The sequence below is a fragment of the Falco cherrug genome, chromosome 7 (genome assembly GCF_023634085.1).
Source record: "Falco cherrug isolate bFalChe1 chromosome 7, bFalChe1.pri, whole genome shotgun sequence".
NCBI lineage: Eukaryota > Metazoa > Chordata > Aves > Falconiformes > Falconidae > Falco > Falco cherrug.
In genome coordinates this window covers 15351716-15366896 of record NC_073703.1, presented here as the reverse complement: position 1 = coordinate 15366896, position 15181 = coordinate 15351716, and the positions used below count along the sequence as shown (strand labels likewise).

At 39.9% G+C, this 15181-nt stretch overlaps 1 protein-coding gene and 1 long non-coding RNA gene across 5 annotated transcripts in view; one reads left to right on the top strand and one right to left on the bottom strand.

Annotated features, from left to right (window-relative positions):
- LOC114016363 (uncharacterized) overlaps positions 1–15181 on the bottom strand; it is a 47340-nt gene that overhangs the window by 13867 nt on the left and 18292 nt on the right. The window contains exon 3 of one of the 2 annotated variants that reach the window (XR_003560795.2): positions 10630–10802. The exons of the other annotated variant lie outside the window; for it this stretch is intronic. This is a non-coding gene — a long non-coding RNA (uncharacterized LOC114016363). The remainder of the gene's footprint in view (positions 1–10629; positions 10803–15181) is intronic. 2 annotated transcript variants of the gene reach the window in all.
- SLC12A1 (solute carrier family 12 member 1) overlaps positions 1–15181 on the top strand; it is a 52259-nt gene that overhangs the window by 23664 nt on the left and 13414 nt on the right. For all 3 annotated transcript variants that reach the window (XM_005431857.4, XM_055717342.1, XM_027807416.2), the window contains 9 exons: positions 1390–1497; positions 2280–2403; positions 3332–3433; positions 5261–5416; positions 7047–7146; positions 7233–7344; positions 11246–11386; positions 13282–13388; positions 14278–14360. In XM_005431857.4, the coding sequence (XP_005431914.1) occupies positions 1390–1497; positions 2280–2403; positions 3332–3433; positions 5261–5416; positions 7047–7146; positions 7233–7344; positions 11246–11386; positions 13282–13388; positions 14278–14360 (1033 nt within the window). The remainder of the gene's footprint in view (positions 1–1389; positions 1498–2279; positions 2404–3331; positions 3434–5260; positions 5417–7046; positions 7147–7232; positions 7345–11245; positions 11387–13281; positions 13389–14277; positions 14361–15181) is intronic.

Sequence of the window (15181 nt, the reverse complement as noted above, 5' to 3'; positions counted from 1 at the left end):
CTTCTTTCAACAAGTATCATGCAGCAATATGCAGTAACATCTTCAAATTCAAAATCTAGACTTAACGGAGACCTCAGGAACTCCTTTAGATGAGCAGCTCCTCTCACTGCTCTTTACACATGGGTGTGATTTTACCTCAGGGGTGCTGTGGTCACTGGTAAAGGTTTGTGCCAAAGTACGAAAAGCAAGGGTTCTGACTTCTTAAAAAGGTGAGTGAAAAATCAAGTGAGAAGTAATGGGATCTTTCTCCTAGGCCAGAGAGAGACTGACTGCCATTTTTATTCTTCAAAATAAAGCTTAGACAAAGCATCAAAGTAAAGCAGTTCTGCAGTTTGACAACCACAGCTCCCAGATGTCTGTTCAGCCCCTGTGCTTCATGGCCCACTAGAGGAGCTCACCACCCACCTGCACTTGCTTTTCAACGAGTCATTTGTAGCTTTTAAAGTCACTTGCTTTTTTTCCCAGCTGGCTCTACTAAATGACAGGGCTAGGTATCCACCTTGAAAGGGACACACTGGCCCTGTCACAGACTACTTTTCCTTCATTTCTTGATCATTTACCATCCTCACTCCCACCTCAGTTCAGCTGCCCAGACCCAGGACAACCCTTTAAATCAGTGACCTCTGTACAGCCACAGATTTTCACTTCTTGCATTTATCTTTGCCAGACTGAAGTCACAAAAAAAAAAAATAATGTCTTCATCTGACATCTCCAAGATTAACTGGTTTCTTTTCTGGAGTACTTCCCACACACCAAAAAGCATCTGGCAATCACATCTGTCCACTTTATCTTTCATCTTCCTTGTCTGGTGCTTCTCAATAACGCTTTTGCTTCAGCGGTCACAGAGGCCAGTGCAGCCCCTCTGGGAGGGTGGAGGGAGGCCTGACAGTGACCATCGTTACTGTTTGCAGCACTGCTTTTACGCTGCTGCAATCAGGCATTTTCTCTCTTTTTTAGCCATATTAAATAATCAAGAAAAAAACCAAACCAACCCAAACCAAAGAAAGTGCCTCCAACCACATTTCGTTGCTGTTTCTTCCTGCCATTTCCACTTTCCCTTCTTGCTCCAAGATGACTATCTACCCATCAAGTAGAGGCTGTTACTGATATCAACCAGTTAGTAAAGGAGGTGAGAAAATCTCATGGAGTACTCACCTGCCTCTGCAGACAGCTGCATACTTGTATAAAAACTTGGCTATGCCTCTGTTGCTTTTCACTACAATGGGAATAATCGTATTTCCCTACTTCACAGCTGACTTGTACTATATTGAATTTAGAACTGTGAAAAGCAGAGACATGTAGAAACACAGTACTTAAATGGGTCCGTGATCAAAGAGTGCATCCAACTGCAAGCCTGGCTATTCTTTTTTCCTTCTCTTTTTCCTAAAGGTGATGAGCATGGTGTCTGGCTTTGGTCCTCTCATCACAGCTGGCATCTTTTCTGCTACTTTGTCATCAGCTCTAGCATCTCTTGTCAGCGCACCCAAAGTTTTCCAGGTAAAATTAAACTACCAGTTTCCTTATACTCTGTTTTACTCCATAGACGTAAAATTTAGTTGAACTCTAATGTACCAAACATGGTATATATTATAAACAACACTGACACATGTGGGAGGAAGAGGCAGGGAAAACAGTATGTAGAATGTTTTTCAACAGAAATAGGCAGGTAAGCACCCTTACGCAAGGCTGATAGTGTTCCTTCGGTCAGAGCTCAGCTTTGCTGCAGAAGCAGGGGATACATGCGTGCTTGTAATAGGTAGACTACTTTCAGGACTGCTTCTATCTTACAGAAAGCCACCCTGGAAGCACAGGAGCACCAGGAATATGCAGGAGCCCTCAGGACTTTAAGACTGAGGTGCTGGCAGGTGTGCTCAAACCAGCTGGCTGCCTAGAAGCTGTCTTGGCAGCAGCCATGTGGAGGGAACAGGAATAGAGGGCACGGGACAGAAAGAGAACCTGTACTACTTACACCAAGCCACTGATGTGTGCTTCAGTCCCCTCCAATTTAGACTCTATTTAGCTATTCAGTTCATCTTTTTTTAAAGCACTGAATAAGTACTAAATGCCTGTGATTCTGTTTCCCCCCCTGTATAATAATATAGTAGGATATTGCCTTATCACTTTACTTGAACGTTTACGTGTCATAGCAGTAGATGTACTTGAATTACTAAGATAGATTTAATTTTTGTTTAGCAAAAGCCTAGCAAGCTGTCACTCACAGTGAGCTTCTGATGCAAGAAAGCACTGCTTAACAGAATTAATTCTGATTTGTTTACCAGGCTCTTTGCAAGGACAATGTCTACAAAGGGCTCGAATTCTTTGCCAAAGGATATGGAAAAAACAACGAGCCCATCAGGGGCTATGTTCTCACTTTCGTGATTGCTATGGCATTCATTTTGATTGGTTTGTATATCATTATACAACTGCTATAATCTCATGATCTGGAATTATATAAACTGATATTTTAATTCAATGATTAGCTATGGTTAGAAAAATTTCCAGTTAGGTAAGCTCTGACATTAGCCCAAGCACACTCAAAGCCCTGGTAGCAACTCCATCATTCTTAAAGGCGGCAAAAAGAAACCAACAGGGACTCTCATAACATCTCAACGCCACCACAGCCTAATTTTCAGAGGTGCGGAGTAGGTGCAATTCCTGTTCATTCCACTGGAAGAGGGCAGGGCTTAGAACTATATCAAAGTCACAAACTTTGAAAGTGGTTTTGCAGTTTATACTGCACACAGCTCGGAGATAATTCTGATATAATTTGGAAGCCTACTCTGCCAAGCCTTCTGCAGTCAGCTCCAAAGCAAATCACAGTTTGCCAGCTTTGGTAGTAGAAAATCCCAGCTACCACATTTAGGGGTGCAGAGATTTTTAAATTAGTTCTTCCAAGATTTGAAATTCCAACTTTGCGATACTAAGCAAATGTGAAGTTCCGTAGATAGAATTGAGATTGCCATTTAAAAAGCAAAACAAGAAGTTTTAACTATGACTCTCTTGTGAAACGCATCTGTCCTCTCAATTATGTATTTAAAATTCTGAAATTTACACCAGCTCTACATCATTAAGAGTCAGTCTGTAGCATCAGAGTATCAAGTATAACCTTGCATAGCATATAATGTTACTAAAATCAGCATCAGCAGACACTACTTAATAGGAATGAAGGTATATCAAGGTGGCCTTAAATTGGTACCACAGGAAAATACCCGAGCTTTGCCTGGATGACAGATTCAGACCATGTCCAGATTTAATTCATGATCAGGACAAAGCTATCCAACAATCTAAGAAGCTGGTGCCTATGTCTGACGTGTGTGCATGTGTCTTGCAGCTGAACTGAATACCATCGCTCCCATCATCTCCAACTTCTTCCTGGCTTCATATGCTTTAATTAATTTCTCCTGCTTTCACGCCTCATATGCAAAATCTCCAGGTAAGTCTGCATTCACTAGTGATTTAAATGGGTGCTTCCATAGTCTGATCTCTGCAAGTTTTTGACTGTATGTCAGAGAAAACTGCGGTACCTATACACCAAGCTATGTGACCTGAGGTTTTACCGCTTTCATTGACTATGATCGCATTTTATTTATCTCCAAAAGAAAAAAATAGCGGCTCTAGTCCTTACATTCCCTACAGTTGTACACAATGAAAATTACTTTGGAGGATCCCACTGAAGCAGGAAAGCTTCTCAAGGTGTTTTTTACCCCTCACTATCACACAACATGGACGGATAAAACCCTACCCCAACTCTAGTCACACAAACTAAGCAAGGTATACTGGGGAGCCATTGTGCCCTTCTCCAAGTCTACAGCAAAATTTACAGGAAAGTTCATAAGCACAGTAATTACACTAGAAGCAAGGCTGCCTGGGAGGGAACACGTAGAACAAGAGCAGGTCCACCAGGCAACATCAGCACAGCTCTGCAGTGGCTAGTAGCAGAATTGTAAAGGGAAGTGCAATGAGGTCCTGCTCAGGGGTAACTTGAGAGTCCCTCAGCAAAGGGACATACTGGCTTTCAGGCTTGTGCATTGCCACAGCAAAATAATTCTCATTATCTTCATGAATGAAGGGGGGACACCTTAAGGACTAAAGTCAATCAGCTGAGCAACACTGGTTTTGGCACACAGGAAAGACAATTTCCTCTGCTGTGAATCAATTATTCAATTCAAGGAGCGAGGAATACATTTTTGATTTCCCGTGTGAAGAAACTGCAGTAGTGACATAAATGCCTACATCAACTTCCTTCCTATAGATCTGCATGGTGCCATTTGTTCAGAGGGCAGAAAAGATGAGCACTTCTGCTAATTATCTGCACAGATGAACAAATGCAGATCTGCCTGCTCTACACAGCCTTAGAGTTGAGTAAAAATTACCTCTATAGACTTCACGTGTGTGCATCTGACTCTTACCCTGCCACTACTTAACATTTCAGACAAAACTGCAGCCATTTTTCTTTTCTCATTTCCTCCAGTTAATTTCTGCCAATTCACAGTGATAGATTATAATTGCAAGGCTGCAGGACAGCACATTTTTTCACAGCAATATCTTCCCATTCCCTCATTAGAAAGATGATCCAAGATAGGGTTGCTTAGCCTCTTCTCATATCCTCCGTGTTTTTTCCCCTCTCCAAAGAATCTGCTCTGTAGAACACCTGGCAGGGACCTGCAAACCATGGAGGCTCACTGCTTGCCTCATCATTTTAATTGCTAGCAGGGGATGGATTCAGTACTGCAGCTGAAGAGCAGCAGGAATAATATCTTTTTAAAGTCAATTGCAAAAGATCTTATTGTTCTGCAGTGAGGTCAGGCAATTTTCAAATTTAAGACAGGTGCACTTACAGTATTGGGATAAACTCTCAGCAAATGCTTAGTGCCCATTAATAAGTTCTACATATATGCATCAAAAGGACACAGTAGCCAACCACCTGGAGTTACAGGAAAATCTGTTTTCAGTTCTGAACCAATGAACTTTAGTTTGGCAAAAATATAAACAGAATGGCTACTCAAAGCCAGGCTGGACAAAGCAGTAGGAAAGGGTTTGTAGTAGAAGTCTTGTAGATCCAGTACTCTATATGTATGGAAATCTGCATCAGCCAGCACCTGAAAGTACCTGTGGATACTCGTGATGCCTGAGAATTTGCACATATCACTCCCACCCCTTCTGACAGAGCCTGAAACAAATTGCATGTGTGTTTGTATGTGCAAAATCAGTAGATCACCATATTTTATACTCTTACAATTTCTCAATTCTCTTTAAACAGGTTGGAGACCTGCATTCAGGTATTATAACATGTGGGTGTCACTTTTTGGAGCCCTGTTGTGCTGTGGTGTCATGTTTGTCATCAACTGGTGGGCAGCTCTCATCACTTATGCCATTGAGCTCTTTCTATATATTTATGTAACTTATAAGAAACCAGGTAAGACCACAAAACACTATTATTTTGTGTATATGTTATGCAGCCAGACTGGATTTCACAGGAACGAATTCTGCTTACAGAATTAGACATTACTTTTTTTCCAATACCTTTCTTCAGAGGGAAGTCTGGAGCATCCCATTAAATACCACTTTGTATAATATAAATTAAGATGATAGTCTGGTGAATTTTTGCCTATTTAACAAGCACTTCAAGTCTGGTTCAGGGCTTTGCATAAACATTCTAGCACATCAGTTTATTCCCACCATGTCTTTACTACTTTTGGGCTTTTACTTGAGTATCACTCATTATTTTTTTTCTATCCACACACAAAACCTTACCTTTGCTTGCTCTTAGCTGGCTCGTCTGGGCTCCTCACTCAAAATGTAAACCTGCTGCCCATTATACAACAAAAACACAAGTGGAATTACTCATGAACTGATCATCCTCCAGCACCTCCCTACAATTCTGCAGTAAATCAAGAAAGACGAGCACACTTCACTGCTAGAAAAAAACCCTACTTAGTAGCTCAGCAAATCACAGCAGCTCTCCTCAGAAATCTGTGCACTAATACAATACAGCACTAGTACCAGAGTAGACAGTTTGGTTATTCGTAGGCAGGACAAAACTAACCCAGGTCCAGATTTCAGTGCTAACTATCTGAAGTAGAAAAACAAACAAACAAACAAACGAGGCAAGTTTCCCAGCAGAAGATGTGAGTTCATTGCAGCTAGCTTGGGATAGCAACACCCAATCTGAACCCGTGTTATTCTTTCCTGTGTATATTGCTGCACTGTTTTCCATCCTCTATCTGTGTTCTCATACGCACCAGGACAGTCTGCAGTTCTCTTCCTGTAAACAGCAGCTGTAGAACACACCTGTCACAAGGCAGTTGTCGAAAGCGTTTGAGAACTGCTACCCTTCCCTAGTACATTGCCAGTGTCCTTGCTGCAAAGTAGCAGCTTAAAGCTTGGTTAAATTCACTGAAGACACTGTACAAAAGCTATCATCTTCTGCTCTCAGAGAGTGACTTTTGTTCAGCACTTATTTATCAGCAACTGAACGGTTCATAACAGACGACTTCTACACAAAACTCCACTTAGTTGCATCAAACGTTAGCTTTGTATCTTGGCATAACAGGACTTGATCTGTATTCATGTAGATATCAAAGTCTGGAAAGCTGTTTCTTATCTGTATTATCCACCCAAACAGCTGCACAGTAACAAAAGATGTATATGCCAAGACTGGGGTTTGAGAACAATTTTGGACCTATATAGTAGAACAGAGCTAATTGGAGCTAACAGTGTTCTTTCCTAATGGTTTAATTTGAACTTCCTGAAATTCCATAGCAAATACATTACTTAGGCTTGTCCGTTTTATACATGGGAGAAGGATACAAAGTTAATGGAACAGAGAAGAAAACAGTTTTTAAGCAGAGGAAGAATTTGTTTTTGCATGACATAAGCAAAACCTACTCTATTACGAAGCACAAACAATGACAGCTCTGGATCTATGAAGCATGAGAGAACATACCCTGTCTTGGCTCATAGATGACATGATTGCTGACCTTTGCAATAGAATATAGGGAAAAGCCCATGGTTTAATATGCATTATTTGTTTTTATTATATGCAGAAGTAAACTGGGGCTCTTCTACACAGGCTCTTTACTATATTAATGCCTTAGACAGTGCTCTGGCATTAACTACCGTGGAAGACCATGTGAAAAACTTCAGGTAAGATTTCCAGTGTGTGGTAGAATGGCTTATTCTGAATAATTACATCACCCAATTCAATACAACCTCTTTTTTCCTCCTAACAGACCCCAGTGCATAGCATTAACTGGAGCTCCTATGATCAGGCCTGCTCTGCTGGACATCACACATACTTTCACAAAGAACAACGGGCTATGCATCTGTTGTGAAGTGTACACGGTAAGGTCAACTCATATAAATCCAAAAATTCAGCACCAGTGTGTGCTGCAGATCTTCATTACACATTCCACTCTCACTTGGCACACAATGGTCCCATTGGGGCTGATGGGCGGCTGTGCAGACCATGAAAGAGATTTGCACTGAGAATGAATTTTGTCCTAAGTCTTAACAAGAAAGCTATCAGCTGATATAGAGCCTGCGAGTAAACGCCTCACTGAGATGCATTTCAGAGTTCATAGTAGACAGACCAAAAAGTGGTTTGAAAAAAAAAAATTATATTTGTTTAAATGGACGCAACAAGGCTTAAACAAACAAAAACACCCAAACCCCTGAAGTTGAAGGATTATAGTGCAAAAGTCAAATTATCCAGGCTCTATATTCAACTTTGTCACCGATTTGCAGTGTTTGGGTTTGGCAAGTAATTCAGCTCTCTTTGCAGTGGTTTCTCTAAAACGGTAACAATGCTGATTTTGAGGATAAAAATGCTCTTCTGAGATCTAAAGAGAGGAGAAAAGTATATTTCCAATTATATTTTCCACAGGAAAGTCTGTTTCTTAAATGATGAAAATCTAGTCTCTCATTAGGACAGAAAAAAAATAGATGTGTTTATAGTGTAAAGGAGAAAATGTACTTTAAATATTACAACAACTTTTTTTTTTTTTTTTCCTCTCAAAATTAAAACCGAACAGCTCATGACACCAAATGGGGCTGCAAAATCTAATAGAGTCAGTCCAGGCAAGATAATATATCCATCTACAGGAGCGCAGAAATAATTCATTTGACGCTGCCACATTGCAGAAAGGTAGTACAGAAGATCTGCATGTGAGTTTTCCCAAATCAAATTTATCTATAAAGAGGGAATGGCCCTAATTCTTCTCTACTGTAATTATTGTTAGCTTTCCCAATGCGTTCAGTATGGAATCAATCCCAACAAGATTCTGAGACTATGCAGCTTCCTAAAGTTGAGTTTCAGCAAGTTTTCTGAATTCCTAGGCATGTTTCTCTAATATTAGTACTTTCTATGGAGAACTGAGATTTCATTCCTGTCTATACAAAAAACTAAATCTATTTTGCTAGTGTATTTTCATTGTTTTTCAAAATTATTTCTTCAGCAACTTAAGCTAAATTGAATTTGGTTGGTAGTAAGTGTGACACAATGAACATTTGTGATCTGCAAAATTGTGGTAAAAAGTGGATGATAAAATTCCTAGGGACCATATCTAAGAGCAGCCTACAATATGTACCATAACCAATACAGCAAGACTATTTAGCCATAAATGTAACACCCAGCATCTTTTGCCTCAAAAGCTGACATACTGTTAGCTACGCATAAAGTTTTGAGACACCATGCCAGACAGAACATTTTCCATTACTTTTTCCCAAAGGGCAGCAAGAAACTTTCCAGGAACAAGGTGATAGATAGTTCAGAAATAGGTAAAATAAATATGCCAACTGAACGTAAAGATGATTTAAACGTTAGTCTCTGACTTTGTGGCTGCATGTAGCTTGAACAGTCTAAGTTTTGAGTAAAAAGGACTACTCTGGTTTTACTCCCTGCCTTCACCTAAAATATTTTTGCAAGGTTAGTCTTCAACCTGCAAATTCACTGGACTCCTTGTACAATTGCACAAACATCAACACTGATACAAAGGAGGAGTGGGGAAGGACAGAGATAGGCTATCATCTGATAGAAGGGTGGGACTGTCCCCTCGGCCGGCAGAAACAGATTGTGCAAGTCAGTACTCTCAGGTACTCAGAGAGACTGGGAAGAAGGGCAGGACTTTTATTTTCTCTGCTCCTTACCCACAAGGGACCTTGAACCTTATTGTTAAATTTATTATTCCCAGCTCTTCACACTACTCTTGCAACAGCCAGGATCAAACTCTTCTGAAGTTATACTCGTTAAATCCAAACAAACTCCGGTAAATTTACTATCACCCAAGAATGTAGCATGATCTCATTCATTAAAGGAAGATAACATGGACTCTCCCGTCCTTCCCTTTGTACTTCCCAAACAGTCATAAGGGGTTCAGAAACATATATGAGCGACAACAACTGAGTGAGCATCAACCCAGCCTGCTTTTGACCAGGTCAAAAACTCACTTATGTGTGTGTGTCTGTGTGTGTGTGTGTATATATATCTCTAAATACTAATGAAAAAGGCACAGATAAAACCATAACATGAAATCTGCCAGGTCATTTCACAGCTTCTTTCCGAATGCTGTTTCCTGTATCTTAGATGGAACTAGCCAGAAAGTTTATTTTGAAGGCTTTGCCCTTTTTCTAGCAGCCAATGCCAATTCACTGAAAGTAAATGTACTGCAGTTATTTTGACAACTGTATAAAGCTATAGTACATCTCATTTTCTTCCAGGAAGGCAAAGAAAGTGTTGGTAAGGCTGAAAAGTTTTGAAAGGAAGACATTTTGTCTTTACATTCAAAAATAACTTTTCAGAAATTTATTTTGAATTAAGTGATCCTTTCTATACATTCGACTTTGGGGAGAATTTCTTTCAGTTTGGGTTTTACACTGTTCTGGAAGGGGAAATAAATTCTGAGCTTACAGTATTTGCTATGGAGAAAAAAATCTAAATCTCCCTCAACTCTCTCTTAACCAGTTTACCATCTTAGCAGAAAAAGCTACAATATACTAACTTACTTTAAATGAAAAAGATTTAAATAGGAATTCTGAAATAGAAATCTCCTGAGTATGAGTTTACAAAGCCTTCCTAGCTTTATATTATAGGATACTTCTACTGATTTTTCTAGTTATCTGTTCTGTTGGAACCAAATTGCAATTTGTCAGCATCCTCAAAAACATTAGAAATTTTTAAAGCACAAAGGAATAACTTCTGCACAAAATGAAGCTCGGCACCAAACAAGTTCAAATCTTCTGTTTATAACAAACCAAACTGGTACCACTTCCCAATTTTCCCAAAGAAATACTGGATTCCAAGTGCTTCCAAGCCAGCTCTGTCCTCCTGGCATGCGCAATTACTACTTCTGTCTCTGATGCTGGACATGCTCCCACAGTTTACAATTCTGCTATTTTATTCTGCCTTGGAAATCAAACACTACCTGTCCAGCCCAATAACAGTAAAACCAGTATTTGAGACTTTTTAGTATCCCTCTCAGAGTTTCATCTTCACCGCAGAAGATCTGGACTATTGATTCAGCTTCCTAAAAACAACACAAAAGGCAATAAACAAAGCCAAGCAAACCTTAAACTTAAGAGCACAGATTTTTAAAATCAACTAAGTTCCAGATACCTGTTTCCCAAACTTACCTCAATCTTTCTAAAGGCCATGCTCGCAGACTTGATGCCTTCCCTTGGCCTAATCTTTTCGAAACCCTTTGCCAGCCCATCTTCTACTGTCAAGTCAGTGTATCGCGTCTTGTGACTTGGTTACACACATGGATTTTTGTCTCATTGAATTATTAGATGACCACTGAAAGAACCTGGTGACAAAGGCATTTGCATCTTTAATTGCACGGCAACAACCCTTTTCTCTTACTATTAGTAGATAGCAGCTTAACCACGTATATTTAGATCTGCTGAGACTTGTTTACGTAGTCAAGTCAGTGAGGGACTTGATTCACTCTGAGATGCTTCATCATACCTCAGATGTTTTTCTAAGATGTTACAATCCATAGTAGTTCTTCTTTCTGTCAGAATCACTATATTTAAGTAGCATTAACAGCCCCAGCCCTCTCGAACAGAATGCGAATTATGTTAGCAGCGCAGTTCTTTTCAAAGGCCTGAATCTCTGTGGACCCTTTTTGGAAACATATTTTTCTGACTCTCTCCATTTGCTCCCACAGCAGACTAGGTAACTCCCTCAAAATCACTCTGTGATGTATAATACAAAGCCTTTTAAACAATATTTTCTTGTATCATGCAGGGACCACGCAAGCTGTGTGTTAAGGAGATGAACAGTGGCATGGCAAAAAAGCAGGCCTGGCTCACAAAGAACAAAAGAAAAGCCTTTTATGCAGCAGTGGCAGCTGACAGCTTCAGAGATGGAGTCAAAAGTCTACTTCAAGTAAGCTTTTTGTTTACAGAACACAGAAGTGTTACATCAAAGCATCCCTTTATGTAAAGCATTACTGTTTACTTGTTAAGAAGTCATGTATATATGGATAATGTTATAAACGGAAAGGGCACTGTGGGGGTACATGTATAATACATTACAGGTTATTTCATAAAAAGATCTAGTTCTGAGGTATGGACTTACAAGACAAGGCAGACTGATTCTTTCCTAAATGAACAAGATGCTATTATGAGAGAGAGGGAGGGAGGGAGGGAGGGAGGGAGGCGTCTACAGGGCAACATGTGAATGTCTATGCAGCCAACACTAGATACGCTTCAAATCAATTCTATTGTTTGGTGTTACACAGCACATTAAATATCTGAGAATATTTTAGCATTAATTGAAAACTGGAAAGTGTAATATATATTTTCTGCAAACAGAGAGAACCCCATCTAAATAAAAGAGAGTCTGCAATGTTTTTCTATTACTCTAAGAATATAGCAGATCATTTCCAACAGTCCATTTAAAATGGCCTTAATGAAGGCACCGAGGCACTGTTTTCATATTTGCCATCTCCCTCTCACATATAGGAATATTTAAACATACAGATACCGAGACAAAATGTAGAGAAAATTCCCATCCTTTGCACAAAATGTACTGCTGAAAAGACATCACTGCAAACTGATTAAAATACTCTAAGTAAGATTAAAATACTCTAAATAACAGTCACCCACTGGTAGCCTACCAGGGTTCTCTGTACACTTGCTGAATGGACAGTACAATTAAGCAAGATTAAATATGTACTAATAAAGACCCTTTTGTGCTATCAAAGCCTTACAAGGACACTTCATCTTGGGTTTATACGTTTTCTCAGTAGAAGATTCTTCTGCTGTTTTTGAGAAGTATTAGAGTCCGATGTTCTCTTCCTTTCCATTACTACTTAAACACTACTGCCAAAGTCAGCTACTGGACCACAAATAATTCCCTTCCAGAAAACTGAAGGACAACCACATCATCATTACTGTAACCTAAGGACATCTGCATTGCTTTGCCAACCAATTATTCATTTCAGTGTAAATAGTGCAGATGTATTATCAGCACTACTCAAAAAACCCTACCAAGGTTCCAACAGTTTTTACCTATTTTCTTTTTGCTAGTAGCAAAAATTAGCAAGTGTAACAACTTTGACAAGCTGGTGTATTTGTGGGTCTCCTCCTGATGGTTCCGAATACATTGTGTATTTAGATTTCTATAAAAATTAGGTTAGCTGAATCTAGATCTGACAACCCTTACTTGTTCAGGTTTTAGCACCCAGGCCCAGTTTTGGAGGCAATCTAATATCTTGCAAAAACATTTGTTCTTCCTGTTTATAAACTGTAATTTTATCTATAAAGCATGCTTACCTAATTTTGGATAGTCTTCTGGAAAGAATACAGCAAACAGAACAGCAACACTTTCTAAGTTCAAGGCAAAAAAAAATATTCTTAAGAGAATACGCCTTCTCTGCATATCTGAGGAGTTTAAAGAGACTTCAGACCCAGTTCATCTATTGAGTATTCTAAATCTGATAAAAGCTTTATGCTATTGTGTTAGAATGAGCATACAAACAGTGCTTGAACTCTCTCTTGATTCCAAGTTATTGAACCATTTTAATGAGAGCATGTCAGAAGAAATGCAAATGAATGCTAATTTAGCAAAACTACATTTCTGTCATCTAAAAATCATTTATAGTTGGAATGATTTAGAGCTAATCTTTCTGCATGGGTACGAGCATGAAGGACATTCATGAAATGCAATCTAGTTGTAAGTGTCTCCAGAACATACTTCAGTTATCTTTTGCCATTACTTTTCATTTACAGTAAAAGCATGTGTGTGTACCTTCTCAAGCAGTGTTTTAATATTGTTAGGCCTCAGGCTTGGGTAGAATGAAACCAAATACCTTGGTGATTGGATTTAAGAAGGACTGGAGAAATGCCGCTGTCGCGCAAGTTGAAAACTATGTGGGCGTTATACAGTAAGTCACAGTTCAGCATCTCCTTTTTTACTTCACTTAGACTAGATTAATATAGCATTTCCACACAGGATTTGATGTCTGGAAACAATGTAAGAAAATAACTACAAATCTGGGTTTACACATATTAGCTCTGTAATAGAAGTTTCTGCCCATTAAAAGAGGTTCCTTGGCTTCACACACCTAGCAAGATCCACTTAGCAAACATCTGGCACTGTCAGAGCTCATATGGTCTGACAATGCTACATAAAGAAGCTGCACTGCTGTCAGCAGTGCTTTTGCAGAACTGTATTTTCCCATTTTTAGCAGGCAGGATCTCAGAGAAAAACAACCCTAATGTACATGCTTAGGGAATAAGAGAACATCATGGAATTCTTCTTTTAAGCCTAGGAGACAGAGGAAGAGCCTTGCTTCAAATCTCATGTGTGCCTAAGGCTCAGCAGCTCTGTGGGTTGGGGTTTAGCTAGGGAAGTCATTTCAAAACACGCTTCTTATAGACTCTGTTGCTCAAAATTCACCCGTAAATCTGAAGCAAGTTAAAGAACAACAAAACTCACCACAGCTTTTTTATTTCCTCAGAGAAGGGAGAAAAAAATTATACAATGGCGACCTAGTTCCTAAAGAGTGTTGTCAGAAAGACCCATTCATTTCAGGAGCAGTCTATCCATCCCCATTAGCCAATGATACCCTTTTTTAAAATGAGGGAAGAAAGTTGACAGTACTCAGTCTTGGGCAATTCCTCCTGCAATTTTACCTAGAGCACCCTAGTACACAGCAGTAACACCTCCCTCCCTGTGAGCATTAACACTTTTACCAATCTGCTCAAAGTAGCTTTCCTCATTGACATGCATGATGTGAAAGCGTATTTATTCTTCTTTTTCTTTCTTTTCAGTGATGCCTTTGATTTTGAGCTTGGCATGATTATCATCAGAATTAGCCAAGGATTTGATATATCTCAGGTCCTTCAGGTTCAAGGTATGTGATGACTCAATAGCTGAATATCTATGCTGGTTACATGCTCAGCACGAGCAGGAATCTGACTGATACTCTAAGAATCATTATTTGGTTTCTAGAATAGTTCCTACACCTGTAACTTCTACAGTTCCTCCTCGCTTCTGCAGTTTCAATCCTATCCAAAAGCCTGACTAAAGCACTCGCAGTGACAGAAGGAGGCCAAGCCTCACACATCAAGGGGCTCTGCATCCCAGAGAACTCAACTCCCAAAGCACTTCCAGCACAGGCCCAGACTAAAGCAGTAAAATCATGCTGTGCCACAGCCGCCAGTCACTCCATGGCATGTTTCCCTCCTGCCCTTGGCACATCTTCCTTCCTCTGCCTCCTTGAGATCTCTGGGACTGGCAGGAATCAGGAAGCTGCACTTTTGGTACCACCTCTGTGGAATGCTAGGGCCCAGAAAGTTTCTATTCATGCAAAAATCTGGAACCCCCTGGAAACATCAGCTCTCTCTTTTTCATTTTTTTGTTCATTCTCCCTTAGCTTAGCAGTGCATATCTCAGGGGGAAGGGAAAACCTTCCACCATACCACAGCCATTCAGGGAAACACGCCACCTGGGTGGAGAAGGTAGAGGCAGACAGAGCATGCAGGCAGCTGCATCTAAAGGAAGGGCCTCCAAGAGCCGCATACAATGGTGGCCTTTGTTTTTCCTTTTCCTCTTTAGGACACAGAGGTCTTACTGGTTCCTGAGGTACCCTGGGAAGAGAATGACTCCATATAAAAACCCCATCAGAACAATTCTCGAGGCTTTCAGTATGATAATTTCCCCACTTCTCTTAAA